The 18,581-nt window shown below is 37.3% G+C and overlaps 1 protein-coding gene across 1 annotated transcript in view; it reads right to left on the bottom strand.

The window, feature by feature from the left end:
- Positions 1–18,581, bottom strand: part of LOC589328 (phospholipid-transporting ATPase ABCA1) — a 75,517-nt gene that overhangs the window by 9,728 nt on the left and 47,208 nt on the right. Inside the window, exons 20-42 of the mRNA XM_030996815.1 lie at positions 18,065–18,286; positions 16,558–16,765; positions 16,044–16,166; positions 15,254–15,434; positions 14,543–14,674; positions 13,922–14,061; positions 13,480–13,617; positions 12,763–12,977; positions 12,076–12,145; positions 11,610–11,827; positions 10,533–10,731; positions 9,562–9,702; positions 8,905–9,027; positions 8,232–8,351; positions 6,530–6,684; positions 5,422–5,648; positions 4,431–4,688; positions 3,822–3,951; positions 2,900–2,977; positions 2,261–2,430; positions 1,724–1,901; positions 905–1,020; positions 66–216 (exon numbers count right to left, since the gene is read on the bottom strand). Of these exons, the coding sequence (XP_030852675.1) occupies positions 66–216; positions 905–1,020; positions 1,724–1,901; positions 2,261–2,430; positions 2,900–2,977; positions 3,822–3,951; positions 4,431–4,688; positions 5,422–5,648; positions 6,530–6,684; positions 8,232–8,351; positions 8,905–9,027; positions 9,562–9,702; positions 10,533–10,731; positions 11,610–11,827; positions 12,076–12,145; positions 12,763–12,977; positions 13,480–13,617; positions 13,922–14,061; positions 14,543–14,674; positions 15,254–15,434; positions 16,044–16,166; positions 16,558–16,765; positions 18,065–18,286 (3,693 nt within the window). The remainder of the gene's footprint in view (positions 1–65; positions 217–904; positions 1,021–1,723; positions 1,902–2,260; positions 2,431–2,899; positions 2,978–3,821; positions 3,952–4,430; positions 4,689–5,421; positions 5,649–6,529; positions 6,685–8,231; positions 8,352–8,904; positions 9,028–9,561; positions 9,703–10,532; positions 10,732–11,609; positions 11,828–12,075; positions 12,146–12,762; positions 12,978–13,479; positions 13,618–13,921; positions 14,062–14,542; positions 14,675–15,253; positions 15,435–16,043; positions 16,167–16,557; positions 16,766–18,064; positions 18,287–18,581) is intronic.

Raw genomic sequence — 18,581 nt, 5'->3', positions numbered from 1 at the left:
TATATAAGAACTAGCTATTATTATTTTTATTATTATTATTATCTAAAAAGATCTTGAACACTCACCTCATCATCTCTGCCCAGGAAGTCTAGAATGTATGTGGATAGTACTGTGGTGATGCCTACAAGCATGTTACCGCATGCCATGGAGAGGTAGGCAGTACTGGGCACCTGGAATACAAACGCTGCTGGATATGTCATAGGGGTGATGGCCCAGCTGGGGTAATCAAACAAAAGAAAGAGAAGAAATTATATCATCGTAATGCTAATGACTTCATATGTGATCGGGGCTGGGTGTCCGGACACTTGACAAACACAAAGACTTCCCTTTCGCCTTCGGACGATATACATTAAAAAGTACTAACCATCATTAATTTGTTTTGCAAATGTAGTCATAAGAATATATGTATTACGTTTACATTACAAATGAATCGTACAGGATTATCTTTACTGGGCACCATAACACAAAGCTTAGTAATTGATCATACGATTGATTGTGCATAGTGATCAATGCAATCAATCCCAAAAATCAATCGTAAGATTGTTTGGTAAGCTTTGTACATGGCCCGGTCGTATACATACATTACAGAATTAAGAGGCAAGATTGTTTAATGCCAATTATTTCAAGAGGGAAATGAAGAATACAAATCCTCAAATTGGCAATAATTATCAAAACCCCAAAACATTGCTTTCCCATAAAAACTGGTCATTGTAACCACTTTTAACTACAGCTAATGTTCACAAGGTTCATTTCATATGTATTGATGATGGTACTGAATAGAAGATGTCTAACGGAGCTTCATCAGAACAAGTGATCATTAAAAGGACATCCAAATTTCCTTGATACATACACATGTATGGTAAGGATGATTTCATCCCGGACTGAAAAATGCAGATTTTCTTACCCGTATAGCACCAAGAGAAGGATGACGGTTGGTAAGCTATCACCACTGGTAAAGGCCGTCATCCTGAAAGCGAGGAAGATGGTGACCGTCAGGATGGCTGGTATCATGTAGTTAACCTGATTACAGGAAAGAAAAGATGGAAGGAGAAATGGAGGATATATATGAGTGCTTGTCTGAGAGAGAATTCCTTTCAAGGTAGAATCGATAGGTCAAGAAAGACATTTACACTTCTTTCTCTGGTTTAGGTCTTGAAATCTAAATAGAGAAAACAAAAATAATGGAAACTGCCAGAATGGTATATACAGTATGCCATTTAAAAGTACAATGTACTAGCGTGGAGAGAGAAAGAAAAAGATAGGATAAAATATGGATATAGATACATGCAGATAGATACATGTAGATAGATAGATAAGGAGGGAGGGCCAGGCAGATCCAGAACAAACGGATACTGAAAACTACAAAAGAGCAAAGGCACTTTGTAAGTTTTTGCAGTTTTACACGCCCGTACAGTCTTCTCAAATTATGCTATAGTTCTGTCAGCAGTTATAACCTAATCTGTCAGAGACAATAAATCTGCTGGTATTTTCACAAAAATCATTTCAAAATATTTGCGCCACATAACAACAAAAAATTATTAGCAGAATAAAGGGTCGAACAGATACAAAATGGTTACCGCTGGTTCCAAGATTTTTTCTGACTTGTTTTCAATTACAAAAGGGAGCATGTGATCTTTATCTACTGGGTGCAAGCCAAACAATTTCTTTACAACAATTGAAATCTCTCCCAGGAAGCCTAAAATTTCATGATACTAGTGCTTACCATATCCCAGCAGAAGTTGCTTATCCAGTAGACTGTGGGATTGATGCCGCTGACCATCTGAAGATGTTTGGCTTTGGAGGTACGCTCGCTGATCAGGAATACTACAAAGCTGGCAGGAACAAAGGCTAGCGCAAACATGACAAACATGGCCACCGCCAAATTGACTGATGATTTGGACCTGCAGATTTGGATTAGAGAAAAAAGTGTTGGTAATTAGATATATTATCTTAAATGGATGACAGATTTTCTGTTTTGTTTGGCACAGATGTCTTTTGGCAAGATATTAAACTAAATTTGCCACACTCCACCCAGGTGCGTTTAATGGGTACTCGGTAGGAAGAAATTCCTTTATGGCTTGAGCGCCTTTCATGGTAGCTCGGCTAAACCCTGGGTAATAATATAATTGCAGGGTCCTCAGGGAGAACAGTATTAATACTGATGAGGCTACCCTGGGTAAACGAGACATATTATTATCATTACACATGTACATTTCAACTTTTCTCTAGAGCAGTTTTGATTCCACATTGGTGAACCTACCTGATCTCATCATCAATCTGAGAGCTCGTGAAGTTGATAGGATGGTTGGTGACAGTGATACCGTGGTACTGACTGCTGTTATCTGAATCTATATGGGCCCTCAGGAGCAGGTTGTTCATCACGTTCATGTAGATGGGCAGTGCATGCCATCCGTTGTTATCCCACCAAACCTAAAGATAAGAAGATGAGAGAGGGAGTATTTGAAAATTGAAGAATTAAAGGACCTTCTAAATGAGATGGACATGTCCATTGTAGATTGCATATTTTCAATAAAACATCCAACAATACAGGTTCTTTCTGTAGAAGCTCTGGTTTACATATAACCTATAATCCAAACACTTAGCTGTGGCTGAAACAGTTTGTGTTGAACTATCTAATTATTCAAAATAAAAACCCTACAAAGAAGGAAATATATAATCCCTTATGAAATATAGCTTTGATAACATGATGTACAATTACAAAAACAATAGAAATGACTTCCAACTTGTATTGAACAGTTATGCTTACTTGTACACATCACTTTTCTCAAGAAAACGGCCATAAAGTTCTCATACATGTAGCCTGTTGAGGAATTGGTCTACGCCTCAACAAAAGTATTATGATACAGAATAATCATTGCATAGGTTTTGATTAGTTTACCTTGACATTAGATGGTGTAGTAAGGGAGGTGAGAACTTCATACACCTCACGGATTGTGTCTGAGGATGGGAGGAACTCCTGAAATAAAATACAAAGAGAATGTGAATCACCATGACACAAGTTCATTCATATAATATAAATACATAAAGCACTATTCTGGTTCTGAATGAAAATAGATGTCTATCTGAAACTTCACTTTAATCTATCAGCCTCTTTCTCACGTATATTTACAAATTTTTTTTTAAACGAGAATAAAACCCAACAATTGTTAGCTAACATTCTTATTAAAAGCTGTGAGCCAGTAAAATATCTTGTAATTACTCTCATTTGATTACTTAGCATGGAAAACAATCATTCCAAAGTTTGAAGTTTCCTAACTAACCTTCCTCTCATGGGAGTCGCCATTTTGATTAAAATAGTTCCTTGGATAAAACTCAGAAATGTGTAGTAAACAAATTTCCGATCTAAAAGTACATTGCAACAAAAACAGACATCCTTTTTTCTGATTTAAAGGGATCCGGTAACTATGTCTCAGATCCTTAAAAATAATCCTTGATTTAGCTCTTGCTCCAATCATAATTATAAACCTTCAGGGCATGCATAAATCCCATGAATTTACAAGCTGATTGCCTATCTGATTATCAAGATATTTATGATTGGAAATCAAAATTAAATTTTGCGTTTTCCTAACGGTTTTCATAACACAGCAGTCTATTGGGTAAAATGTGTATGGTACAACCGGTCACTCAAAGATTTTAACTTTTTTGAGAAACTTCATGATCATTTTGAAACACAATTTTTTTTAGGGCTTCAATAGTACACCATATCACAAATACTGATAGCACGTAGGGCCATGCATCTCAGATTTAACATTGTTAAACGATGCCTTTAAAACAAAATAAAAACTGTGCTGAGTACTCACCCTATTTGGATCACCATCTCCTGGAACGGTAGAAACATTTCCTCTCATCCATTCTCCGATGAGTTGCCTGCTCTGATTGATTGAGATGAGCGCATCCTCGTTGTCCTCTATGAAACTCATCCCACCAAACCTAGAATAATGAGAACAAGAGATGGAATTTACTTTGTATGGTCTGCTGTTGTATATGTTATTTCGTCCCTCTCGAGAGAGCATTCCACAGCATATGCCCTGGATTGGCAGACGTTCTCTCCCCTGCTTACTATTTTGCTTAAGAAGAACAACTAAAATCCAGAATTTGGAGAGTTTAGAGATCTACTACTTCACAGGAACATGAAACCTGCTCTTGAAATATCTGTATTTCTAAGCCTGAGTGCATCAGTTGGTTGGGCGGAGGGACCATTACGGTTTCAGTGATTAAGTTTGCTCTCTTCTTCCCTGGCCACAATCTTTTGCACTCAGAATATTGCTACAAAAATTTGTATTTGTATAGCTTTTTTCATTCAAATTTTGTAATCACCATAATTATATTGTTTTATTGTTACATTTCTTGAAAGTGCTGAATAAATAATAAAATAAAATGTATAAAGATCCTGAACCACTTGGACCTACCTATTGAGAATGAAATCTTCCATGGTCTTGACCAGATAGTGGCTCACATTCACACTGGTCATGTTCTGCAGGTAGTCGGTGGTAGCTTCCCTTCTGGTTGGCGGGGGTGGTCCCTCAGCTCCTACATCACATGACTGGAAGCCTTTATTGCAGGTACAGGTGAGATTCCTGGACTCGTAGTCCTCATACAGGTAGTCTGGGAAGGATGGCTTAGGGGATTTCCCCCACTCTGTTGCTCTGTTAGGCTCACATGGATAACTGCAGACAAAGGAAAACAATAAGAAAAAGTGATGATTCAAATTCATATGATACTACTACCACTAATAATACCTAGCACTTAGTAAACTCTACATAGTACAACTTTGTCTCGGCATTTATTCAATACAATAATTAAAATGTATTTGCATCAAAATCGAAAAAGATATTTGCAGCGATCCTGCGGAATCAAAGAATTCTATTTTTATGACTACTTTGCTGTAACCCAAATATTACATGTATATGCGTTGATCTGCACTGCTACATGTATGATGGCAACCAGGACTCGAAGGTTCCCAGCTGCAATCTCACAGTTGAACATACATCAATTTGTTCTTCTTCTATATATGTCATCATTCAAGTAACTTAACTTCTATTTATTTATCACATGTAACACAGTTCACCCAATATCTGAGTTGGACACAGACAAATTCTATCTTTCCCTAGTTCCTCATACCTTTCTTTCTCATAGATTTTATTGAAATAAAACTCACCCAATATCAGAGTTGGACATACACCAGCTTAATATTGTTCAAGAATTTGATACCTTCCTTTCTAACCATGAGGAAGGCGACCTGAGCAAGATGACCTCAGATGAACATAATTCATCAGCTAAAATAATCTTTAATAGTAATAACTCACCCAATATCAGAGTTTGGCATACACCAAACTAACATTGTTCTAGCATTTTATAACTTTCTTTCTATTAACATAATCCTTAAAAGTAATAACTCACCCAATATCAGAGTTTGGCATACATCTCACACCTATTCCTGGTCCATTGACCAAGGCATCCTCCATTCTTGCCGAGATAGAGTTATTGACGTTATCTTGACTGTAGAAGACATAGTTATCGGAGCCGTAGAGCCAAGGAACAAGCCTAAGGGCTGATGGTTGCTGGATGGGAGGAATCAGGGTCGCAAACAGCATGGAGAAACAAACAAAGATGACTGGTAGCATCACCTGGATGGATAGAGAGGAGAAGTGTACGTTGATTAGAAAAGATTCATAGCAAACGGAAGTTATCTCAAGAGAGCTGTCAATAAAAATGTATGCTTTGTTGAACAGTATAGGGTATATTCTATTAGATGATGTGCTAATGAATATAGGAAAGGAAATACCACACAAGACAGATCATTAACATATGAAGCCACCTTAACCTCTAAATTCGTTCACTTTTATTCCATTTGAATTGTAGTACTTGTACTATAAAATATCTAAAACTCCCTTAAATACAGCCTTCCTTACACTCATAAAACAAGATGAGGGTAGACCGAAGCAATTGACTGTAATTGTAACCATTAATTTTTTTTAAATTGTTATTGTGAAAAACTCTGAACTTGATAGCGTATTACAAGCATAATTAGATGCTATCAATTATGAAGAAAGATCATTAATCACCTGTCTATTTAAAAATTGCATGTTATGTTATTGTAATTGTTATCAATCGTAAATCTCTGTGCAACAGGGTAATGGGAGTTTCTCACTTCAAAATCATAAACTGGTGGCAGCGGTGGGATATGCTGACCATGATCTAAATCATAATGTTGTCTCTTCAATGCCAGAAAGATGGTAGCTTATGTAAAGCTATATGAGCTAATGCCCTTCTGGCTCTCAGCAGATGATGTATAGAAAACTTGCACATAATAATGATTGTAATTGTGATCAATCGTAAATCTCTGAGAAACAGGGTGATGGAGTCTCTCACTTCCCGATCATAAACTGATGGCAGCAGTGGGATATGCTGCCCATGATCTATCTCATGTTGTCTCTTTAGAGCCAGAAGGGTTTATGTAAGGTAATATGAGCTAATGCCCCTCTGGCTCTCAGCAGATGATGTATACCTGAGCAAGGAAGCCCTTCTTGCTGCGTCGAGCATGGTGGAATCTCTTGAAAAAGAGGGCAGCAAACTGTCGTCTGACCAGCTGGAATCCTGTCACTCTCTTGTCGCTCAGATCCAGGACTTCTTGAGCGTGGACCGGAGGAGCAAGAATGGTAGCTGCAAACAGAACATTATAAAAACAAATATTATAAATAAATAGTTGGAAAAATAGTAGTAGCAAGCTCTAACTTCTGAAGGGCAATATTGAATAAGTTTTTGATAATGCAGCTTTGTAATTGTATAAGGAATACTCTAAATGTATAAGAATGTGCAGTACATGAGGTTTACTTTGGTTTTAAGTCCAGTCTTAAATGACTTGAATGATGAAAAATCAGTATCATATCATAAAGTAAAATCAGCAATATAACACAAAATGAAAAATAACATTGCATTCCACATGCATGAGCATTGTATTAATTTAAACATACATTATATAATATCAATATACTAGTGTTCCACCAACAGCATGTAAATTTATAATTTTTTAGTCTGAGTAATTATTTCATTTTGAATAGTGAAGAGTAAATTATGAATTATAACATGCATATTCATGATAGCCAGCAAAAATGTTAACACTGAAAACTAATCTTGAGCTCTGGTATGGGAGTCATATTTTAAGAGAAAATAGCTATGATTTATTCTGGAGTGTTTATCCTGCAGAAGATTGTTTGTTCGAACCAGTGAAATATAAACAAAATCACAGAATCTTAATGGGCATCATCTTTGATGAAAACTACAACTCCAATTTGCACATAGTGACCTGTGTTAAGCACATGGTGTCGGGCCTACATGTACTTACCCAGATTTCCTTATCTTTCTATGCTCATTACTCAGCCACTATACATTTTCTACCAAAATTGTTTGGCACGTGTCATTTATTTGTTATCTTGAGTATTTAGTGTAAGTTTCATTGGATTCTGTGAGAATTTGTTTTCTCTATTTTCCAGAACTCAAGTTTATCTTTGATGTTGATCATCAACAAGCAAAAATGACACATATGTGGACATACAAGCAAGCAGAGTATTACAGATTTGCAGTGTGAAGGGTGTGCTAAACACAGGGTGAAGAGGCATGCTATGAGGTTAAGCATACAATGAAAACAAACAGATGCAGTGTACTTGAAAAACAACTGCAACATAACAAAAAGAAACAATGTACATGATTCACACAGAAGTCACACAGAAAAGCAGAAATGAAGAAATGCAAAGAGACATGTTGTGAACAAGTATCTATTATACAAACAGCAAAGTTTGGACAATCTGCAAGCAAAAATTAATAATGGTTGAGTAGTATTACAACAAACAAAAATCAATTCAGAACATTAAACAAATCAGAACCGTACCTTCCATCTCATTGAATAAAATCAAGTGACAAGTACATTCAAGGTTTGACTGTAAATATCACGCCAAAGTTGCTCATCTGCACACTATTTAATGTTTCAGATATCTACGGTACTTGACCAGCCTCAGAGACATTCAGATTTCATCTCTGTTTCATACACACAGCATGCTTTGCTAATAAGCCTTTTTTATATAGTTGATTAAAATCTTTGACGTTTGCATGTTTTGGTCCATACATATAAAGTGCATTCGTGTTAGTCGGCAGGCAATGTTAATACGATGGACGGTGCAGATATTTGATAGGATTTCTCCATCACTGCCTACCCTCTTGTTGACTGAAGCTCACTTGCCGGGCATGACCTTTGCCCTTTGTTTGACCTATGACATTTGGTGTACCATTACTTGCACCATCTGGGGTCTGGGAGCTGTTTACACTTGCTTGTACTACGATGGACAAAATAAAGTTGAAAACTTTCAAAATATCTACGTGTACAAGCAGTTTATAATCAATTATCTGAAACTTAAAGATCACATCCTTGTACCTCAAACCTTTGCACAGTGGTAACAACTAAATGAATTATACAAGTATATAGTGTATAGACTTGGTAGGCAAACATTTGAGACAGAAGAACATCTTATATCATAGACATTTTATAAATGAAGTTTACAGAATCTTATATCTGCAAGGGTTGGTCTACTCAGTATTGCACACTCACATTGGTAGAAAAGGAGAAACACAAACATGAAAGTGGAAGCCACACCGTTAACTTCAAAAGATTTCCCGAGAATGAAAATATATGGATAGCATGACGATGAAAAGAAAGAATGGGCCAGTGGCAAAGTAAGAGTGAGCAAAATAAAATAAATTCAAGAAATTTTGCTCTGCACTGTGCACTGCTTTCATATATGTACCTGTAATGTACCTGAAACATACAGTAGCTATAAAATCTACAAATGACTCCAACAACATAAAGCATGATGCATAATTGTGACCTACCATCCAATTGACTGAAGCTGACTTGGCGGGCGTGACCTTTGTTTCTATTGTGACCTTTGACTCTTGGTGGTATGCTACTGGCCACTGCTCCCTGAGGTTCGGAGCTGCTGACATCTGCTGGAGCTGTACTCGGCGGCGATGAAATGTTTGCAACAGAAAAATGGAAGTTGGACACGACAATGGACAGATGGTATAAAGCCTTTTGCAAAAGTAAGAAATTGGAATACTACAATGCATGTTGAGTATCTACTGCTATAAAGATGACACATGTACATTAAATGGTATTATTTATAACTCATAATATGCAGATGCATGTACTTGAAGCTTCATGACAAGGCAAATATCATCACTATGTCGAACAACTACACTGTAATATACGTTGCATACCATTTAATTGCCTCTTTTTTCTAGGCACTGAATTTCTCCTTCTGATCCTCTCTACAGTTACATGTATTACAGGTGTAATAAGGAAAGTATAATTTACGAAATGATTTGGCCCATGTTTGATTACAAGAAATTTTACATTCAAACATTTGAAAAGCTGTCAAGTTAATTACTTTCTGAAAATGTAAACATCCCCATAATTTGAGCACACTGAATGAATGTCTTGAATAGCATGATGACATCGGCGAGATGATTACTACAATGTTTGATTACCTTTCTGATTTTGCATGGGTTCACGTTGGAACTGTGCCATGGGAGTGGAATCCCCATCAACCTCTTCCCCGTCTCCATCTCCGGAAGCATCTTGGGGCGGGGCAGGCTGGGCCATTGCTTCTTGGTGGACAGCATCAGTCACTGGTTGATTGAGCATAAAGGTTGGAAGAAGATGGGTACAGATTTGTCCATAAGACTGATGTATAGGCATAAGACTATGGCTGAAGGCATCATATAATAATGTCTTTTGATACTACCAACATGTATCGTTAAATTCATCTTTCATCATCATAATCATCTTAACCACCAACATCATCTCCAACTTCATTATTACTGTCATCATCATAATCGACATAAAAATCCACAAGCTGTTCACAATAATCATCATCACTATCACCATTATCATCATTTGCAAACAGTCCATGATTCTCACCCTTGGTGCCGAGTTTGATGGACGATGCAGAGGCACTTCTATAATGCCTTCTCTTGAGCTACCTAATGTATGATCAACATCACTGTCATCTTCAACGTCATCACCGTTATCATGATCATCATCACCATCACCACCACAACCACCATCACCATCCTCATCATCATTACCATCATCATCATCATCATCATCATCATCATCATCATCATCATCATCATCATCATCATCATCATCATCATCATCATCATCATCATCATCATCACCACCACCACCACCACCACCACCACCACCACCACCACCACCACCACCACCACCACCACCACCACCACCACCACCACCACCACCACCACCACCACCACCATCATCATCATCATCATCATCATCATCACCACCACCACCACCACCACCACCATTATAATCATCATCATCATCATCATCATCATCATCATCATCATCATCACCACCACCATCATCAACATCATCATCATCTTCACCACCACCATCATCCTCACCATCAACATCATCATCATCATCAACTCACCATCATTTGCGAGCAGCCCTTGGTGCTCATCCGTGATGCTGAGATTGATGGAGGATGCGGATGGCATCCTGTAATGCCTCCTCCTGATACTGCCCCTCCCCATGAATGGGCGTGGCAACCTCCCTCCGTCCGTTGATATGTCAGTATCTCCTGGCTCCATGTCTACCATTTCATTATCTTCCGTCACTGCCAAGAACACCTGGTTAGAAGATTACAAGAAGAACTCATTATGATTATCTTTAAGAAATATTGGTGTACACAATCAAAGAGATTCTTTCACAGGCTCCGAGTATGCAGATGGTGTACATGTACAATGTGATTGGAATAAATTACTTGCATATGGGTTGGTGTGTACTTGTACAAACGTTCACTTATTACTCTACAGGTCATCAATGGTTTCATAAATCAATAATATAATAATAATAATAATAATAATAATAGCCTAATAGTCCACTCCAAATTTTATTAAACCGAAACGGAAATTCTTTTTGCACAATTGATCGTGAGCCCGGCAGCCACTGAGCAGCGCCAGATCGACGTTGCTCTATCCCTTATTTGTTGAACGCCAAACAAGGTAGCAACAACTCCCATCTTTTAACGTCTTTTGGTATGACGCAACCGGGGTTCGAACCCACGACCTCCCGGTTCTGAGGCGGACGCTCTACTGACTGAGCCATATACATGTGAAATTACATGGGAAGGTAATAGAACAAGAAAAAAATAACAACTGCATGACATTGAAACTTGCAAGGTTCTTTACATGAAATAGTTATTACTACAAAGACGTTAATTTGATTGGTGATGTTACTTAAAAATATCGTACTGCATCAGCAACAGCACAAGCACCAGCTACGACATAGGTCTGAAGAAGTCTAAAGCACGGCAAGTAAAAACTGAACAAAACAGACAAGTTTTCCATTGATTGTGAAGAAACAACTAATTTTCATGCAAATGTTATCAGTTCTATAAATTTAATAAAAAGACAAAAAAGTGGTAATATAACTGAACTACAAAATGTTCAATACTCATCAAAATTTGTAGAGTGGTACAACTCTGTTTGACCCCTTGTGAACTGACCTCTTCCAATGATGTATCTGAGAGTCCATAGCTGCTGATGTACAGTTTATCCATATTCATCTCCAGCTCTCTGAACATCTTTGAGAGCTGCTGGTTGCGAGCCGATGTGAGAGGCAGCTGGTAGGATATCTCCGTGCCGATGTTCTCGGCCACGGTTGCCTTGGGAACAAACTTCTTAATGAAGGCTGTGATGACTGCTTCACTGCAGTACCCCAGGTCTGATAAACAGGAAATTCAAAAGAAATCTATTCAGTTGAAATCGCACCTCTTGCAACTAAAGGTTTGGACAATACTGAAGTTTTGAAGTTGCAATACAAACTGAATAATAAGTTTAATAGCATGTAAGATAAATGTGCATGCATTTGTCTTCAAATTTAAAAAAAAAAGACTCACAATTATATGTAGTTGCTTCTACATGTATAATCATGTTTTTGAGCCCTCCAAATTTACATGTAGATGCCCTTACCTGGTACATCACCCGCTTCACTGGCTTTCTCTGCATGAATCACATCACCATCACCAGAAGTTAGATCAAGCTACAGGACACAAGGTCAAACATTGAGAATAAGTTTATTCATTTCCAAATACACACATGCTTGACTCACAAACACTTTATCCTGTGTTTTTAAAGTAACCATTCTGGAGAACAATCTCACACCAACAACTCTATTTTACCAATGAGTTTATTCCTTTCCAAATACATGTATGCTTGACTCCCAAACACTTTATCCTGTTTTTCTTAAAAGAAACTATTCTGGAGAACAATCGCATCCCAACGATTCTATTTCACAACGATTTCACAGAAATGATGACAATGTATAAAATATTCTCCCATCTACAATTTGAGAGGTTACAGCTGCAGGTTTTGTTATATTACTTCACTTTTGTTTTTACAGGCTAAGATACTGGACGCTATTTGAAACGCAAATAAACAAAACACAGTTCAATAAACACATAAACAATATCACTAAGAATGTTCAAGTATGCTTGATACATGTATGTTTGAGATTCATTTGAAAGTCTATTCATTATTCGAACATGAATATGAGCAATTTTATGGTCACGTTAATATTCCTCAACTTTATCTGGTCAAAATCAATGAAGGCAAGACGAAGATCAATGGAGGAGAGAAGAAGATGAAAAGAGAACCTACCGGTGCCACGTCATCATCCTTTTCATCCATGCTCCTACTGCGTCCAAATCCACCAGTCTGCTTTGTGAGTACAAGGTAATATCCGGAGCCAAAATGGCTCTTGAGAAACAGGGATGACCCGCAGCATCTCAGCTTGCCCTTGGCGATGATAGCGATGCGATCTCCCAAGATGTCCGCCTCATCCATGTGATGGGTAGACATGATAATGGTACGGCCTGAGAGGGTGGGTCAGTTAAATGAATCATTTTAAAAAATGAGTACATGTATGCATGTACTGTACTAAATTCAGACAATATCTCCATGTTGAAAAAATCTTTCAAAAAATGGAGATGTAATATTTGCATTAAAGTTGTTCCAAAGTTCTATTGTCAGACCATTGAAGCACCCATTTCAATTAATTTCTCTCTCCTACTTTATGTAGACCAAATATAGATACAGCTTGATTCATACCTATATCTTTCGTCATTCTAAATACCATCATTCAACATCTTCATCAAACATCAATATCATCATGTCCATTAATCATTGTCATCTCCAAAGCACCACCACAGATAAACTAATATCACAATCACAAAAACTCTAATATCATCAACATCGTCATCGTCGTCATCCTCGTTGTCTTCCTCGTTGTCATCGTCGCCATCGTCATCATCATCATCATCATCATCATCATCCATCAACATCATCAGCATTCCCTCGATCATCGCCTCTTCTCACCTGTCTTGTATTTACTGAGGAGGTCCCAGATCTCCCTCCTTGCATACGGATCCACACCAGCTGTCGGCTCATCCAGGATAACTGTCTTGGAGCCAGCCATGAAGGCTATGGCTATAGACAGCTTTCTCTTCATGCCACCTAGTATGGACAAATATACAATTTCATCTTAAAGTAGTCTGACAAAAATATATTTGTATGGATTGGTGCAGTTGATGATGTTTTGTAATCATCCATGTTCAATGATAACTGAGGACCATGTAAGTCTATAGAGTAGGATTTCTTTCCTTTCCTGCAATGAACCTGTAATCCATACCATGTAAATCTTTAGTGTTCGTCAGTGTTCTGTTCCTAGTAACTTTTCATCCCTTTCATCCCAATTAACACATTAATACAGAGGCAGGACTGTATATATCATGAATGTAGATTATAGTCTAAGCTTTACCTGAAAGGTTGGCTGAGTATTCATCTCTCTTGTGTGGCAGATACAAATCCTGTAGCATCTGTTCCATCTCTATTGCAACATCATTAGCAGTACCGCCCTTCAAGCGGGCATAGAACCAAAGATGCTCCGCCACGGTCAACCTAGATTAAGATATAATTGAAATAATAAATTGATCAGGTACAGTTTAATTTATTGGTCATTCACAAACATGTAAGTTCAACAGGCATAAAAATGACTCTGTGGCTGTTTACATAAAAATGCAAAGTGTCAAATAAACATGAATGAACAAAGAATCACAAATGAGAATCACAAATTTCAAATATATAAATAAGATATAAATAATAGTAATTCAACATAGTAATATACATGTATGCGCATGACAAAGTAGACAGGAAATAGAAAACACACCACAGGTAGAGACAACAAAGCCAGGTAGGATACATTACATGGACAGGGAAGCCAGGAAATTATCATTATTGTCATCATCACCACCATCATCATGAAAATAATAGTAATAATAATAATAATGAGAATAGTGGGTTCAAAAGCACTCATGTCTGTTAGATTCGACACTCCTGGTGCTCCACAATCACGCGAATCCAATAATCACTGTGTTCTTACTTGTCAAACAAGACGTTATGCTGGGGACACATTCCTAGGCTGTGTCTGATCTCATCTATACTGGTACGGATATCCCTGCCGTAGATGTATGCCGTGCCTTCCGTGGGTGGGAACAGACCAGTCAATATAGACCTACACAAAACACAGAAAAGGACAAAATCACCTTAGTATATGAATCCTGGCAATACATTTATTGATATATTGGCTTGAAATGTAGAAATGTAATGAATTAACACAAATAATTCGATATCTGAGCTTTATTCTCATATAAGCTTGATAGCCATCTTAAATTGATTTCATCATCAACCACATTTTGTGATTGACTGGAGGACTAGCGATTACCATAAACCTTTTTTTAAGATGAGGGCTAGAACTTTATTGTTTATATTTAATTTGAGTCTCCTCAAACTTGCACATGTTAACATGTAATAAACATGATTTTGTTTAAGTTATCGAGTTAACTTAAATGCTCATTCGACCTCAACTTGATAATAAAGTATGTCAACTTGAAGGAATTCCTTAGCATATATTACAATTTCTTTCAATTAAATAAAACAACCGATGGGCGATCCATGGATTCATGGAAAGCCCCTTTGTCAATATAGTTAAAATTTACTGTTACCTTGTATACTTTGATTTTTATATTGCAAAATTAATTGCATTGAATTGAATTGATTTTCTAAATAATTGTTGACACAGAGAATGACTTACATGGTGGTGGTCTTGCCAGCTCCGTTGTGGCCCAGGAACGATGTGATCTGTCCCTCGTAGAAGTTCACACTGAGGTTGTCCACAGCAAGCTTCTTACCGGTGGAGTAGATCTTGAGGAGATGACGGATGGCGACGCCCAAGGGGAGGTGGGCGGGGTCAGCCTCAACATCTGAGTTAGGTGCTGTATGATGACAAGATAAAATACAAATATTTGAGCCATCTTTTCTAATATTGATGATTCTTAGAAGTCAAATGGTTAATAAATGTACAACATATTTTGATGATATTAATAACTTTTTCATACATGCTGTTCTACAGCGCTTACAGTATTATTTGCAGTATACTTCATATTGTGTGTGAATGGATTTGAAAAAGAAAGGAAACTGGAGATATCATTTATATACCATCTATCAATTCCATAAATTCAATAAAATGCATTTTTTCTGAGAAGTGGCAAGAGAGCTTACCTTAAGTGAAAGATCAATAATTGCATGTAGCCAATACAAAATAAACAATGCATTCAGTTAATGGTACTTCATATTTGTGGACATTTGAGCCGATATCAAATGGTGTACATATACATCATCAAATGTAGCTATAGAAATGTTGCATTATTTCTGACAAGATAGAACTTGGTATCTACAATGCATTAAAATCATCATTAAAGAAAAGCCAAACACATGTACATGTATCTTCTTAGTAATTACCACAGAAAGTAAGTTGAACGAGGCCCAAAGTAATTCATGACTATAAAATCAAGGATTGAAATAAGATCGTTGCATGAACTTACCTCCTCTAAATCTGGCATGATTCATATCAATGCTTTCTCCATCAGTGTTGTTTGGTTTACCGTGTCCACACCAGTAGCTACGTGTGAAGGGGAAGTAGAGAGGCCTGGGCATGCCATACTGGCCTATAAGACAAAGACAAAGAATTGATATATAGAGCAGGGTCCTGTTTAATAAAACTCGTTATCAATGACAAGTTACAACTGCTATAGCTCTATCTTATATAAGCTACTGAAACCGTGGCATTCAATTGACTGGGAGCAAATTTGTCATAGTGTTACCATTTGTTATTGCTAACAAGTTTTATTAAAACAGGGCCCAGTTTCTTGGACCTTTTAGATTTGACATTAAGATAAGAATTAAAAAATAAACTGGAATACAACTCTTCAAGGTTTGATCCTACTTTAGAATGGGTAAGGAAAACTGAATAGACTTTGGATCATGACTTGCCATGTGAATAGGAAGAAAAGGATTCTAAAATTTGATCTTTTTGAAACATACGGGAATTATCTTTACCTGGCATTACAGCTTCAATATACCAGGTAAGCATTCCATAGATGAATGCATCTAGCCACATCATGGCTAGGACCTGCATGAAAGTGAAGCCATTCTCCCCATTCAAAGGACTGGTATTGATGTTGTTCCACTGGACACCGGTTCCCTGGACCTCGTACAGGGAGAGGTAGACGGAGCCGTACCCAAATGCAATGGTGTTCAGTAAAGACTGAAGAGTAAAAAGAAAGCAGAGTGAGAATATAGCATCAAATCATTTGATATTTTGTATGCACGTGAACCCTTGCTCTTCATTCAAAGGACGGGTGTTGATGTTGATCCACTGGACACCATGGCCCTGTTTCATAAAAACTTGTGATTAAAGATGAAGTTGAGTTCTGGTCATGCGATTGCATTGTGAAAGAAACGGTGTGGAACCGACCAGAAAAGGTTGATCATCTAGCATATAAGAATTTGTGTGTATTGCAAGGTTCTGGAATCATCAAAATGATAAGAAATTTGGCCAAGTCTTGGTAAAGTTACAAACACTTGCACAGAAAGATGTATATGGGACTACACGAACACGTGGCGTAAAAAGCCGGCTCCCCCCCCCCCCCCCCCCCCCGATTTTTACAATGTTACATGCATATTTAGAATATGAAGCCATTTGAAGAGCCATGCTTTTTAGGGAACATGTCTTGATTGATGTTCTTCCACACTTGCATAATAAGAATGAGTAATGCTCACAAATTATTTTTCACCTCTTCCCAGAACTCAACTTTCTCTTTAATAACAAGTTACAACAACTGTTAAAAGCTATTGAAAACAAGTGGCTTGATCCACATCTTTAAAATCCTGAAATATTTGGTTAGAAAAATTCAGTGTATTTCTTTAAAATTCAGTAGAAACTAATATTTCAAATTTTTTAAACCATTCAGGTAAAACTAAAAAGATATGATAAAAGGCATCTCACTTTCTGCAATATAAATAGCAACAATTTTGTATACATACATACATATTGATATTTATATAGCGCCTTTACATAAACATGCTCAAAGCGCTTAACATTAGTACAGTGTAAATAAAACAGAATAAATATTTTGCTCTCCAAGCGCATACACTGTAATTTTGTTGTATACAAATTGTTGAGCTGTCGGTAATCGTGAGAAGAACCACATCCCGCTGTCTAAAATCTAAGGTGTACAGAACTTGGGGGTGTTTCACAAAGAACCTAAGTCGAACTTAACTCTAAGCTGGACTTTTAAACCCTATGTAGAGCCATTTGTAGCCTTGAAATTTTATATATTTAAAAAAAAAATTCAAGTATTTTAGACTTTTCATAAATTCCACATTAAGCACATGAAATCTCCTTGATAATAAAAATTTGAAGATTTGAAACAGCATTTTATGCATTTTAATATATCTTTTACAAAATATTTTTAAAGATGCTAGCGGCTTTCCATAATTTTTAAGTCCAACTTAGGATCTTTGTGAAACACCCCCTGTTCACATTCCTTTGCTCTGAACTTACCACGCCAAACTTGGCTCCTCTGGTCAGGTATGAGTCCCAGGTGATGACCAGAGTGAAGGGGACGTAGGTGAGGAAGAAGATGACCGCTCCACAGGCAGCCGAGAGGTTGGCCTTGGAGAAGAATACACTGATGAGGAAACACAGCATGATGGTAGAGACGCAGAATGATACCAGGAAGAGGAGGAGGATCCCTCCGTCAGAGTAGGTGATGATCTTTCCAAGCTGTAACATGAAATGAAAAAAGGAAGAGGTTTATTTTCCTGTGTCGACGTGCATGAATTTTCTTTACCCTCAGTAAAAGAGAAAGACGATTTCTATCATTTTTAGTGACTCATTACTATGATAATCGTTACAACCATTATTGTCACCACCTCCAACATCATCATCACCATTACAATCATCATCACTGCCATCACCATTATAATCAACAATCACTATAAATACCATTACTTTCATCACCAACATCCTCACCACTAATGTTACCACGACCATCACAACTACTGCCTTCTATAAACCA

This window comes from Strongylocentrotus purpuratus, unplaced genomic scaffold, assembly GCF_000002235.5.
Source record: "Strongylocentrotus purpuratus isolate Spur 01 unplaced genomic scaffold, Spur_5.0 spur5_scaffold_3, whole genome shotgun sequence".
NCBI classification, from domain to species: Eukaryota; Metazoa; Echinodermata; class Echinoidea; order Camarodonta; family Strongylocentrotidae; genus Strongylocentrotus; species Strongylocentrotus purpuratus.
The sequence above is the reverse complement of the archived record's forward strand: the minus strand, read 5'-3'. Positions and strand labels throughout refer to the sequence as shown.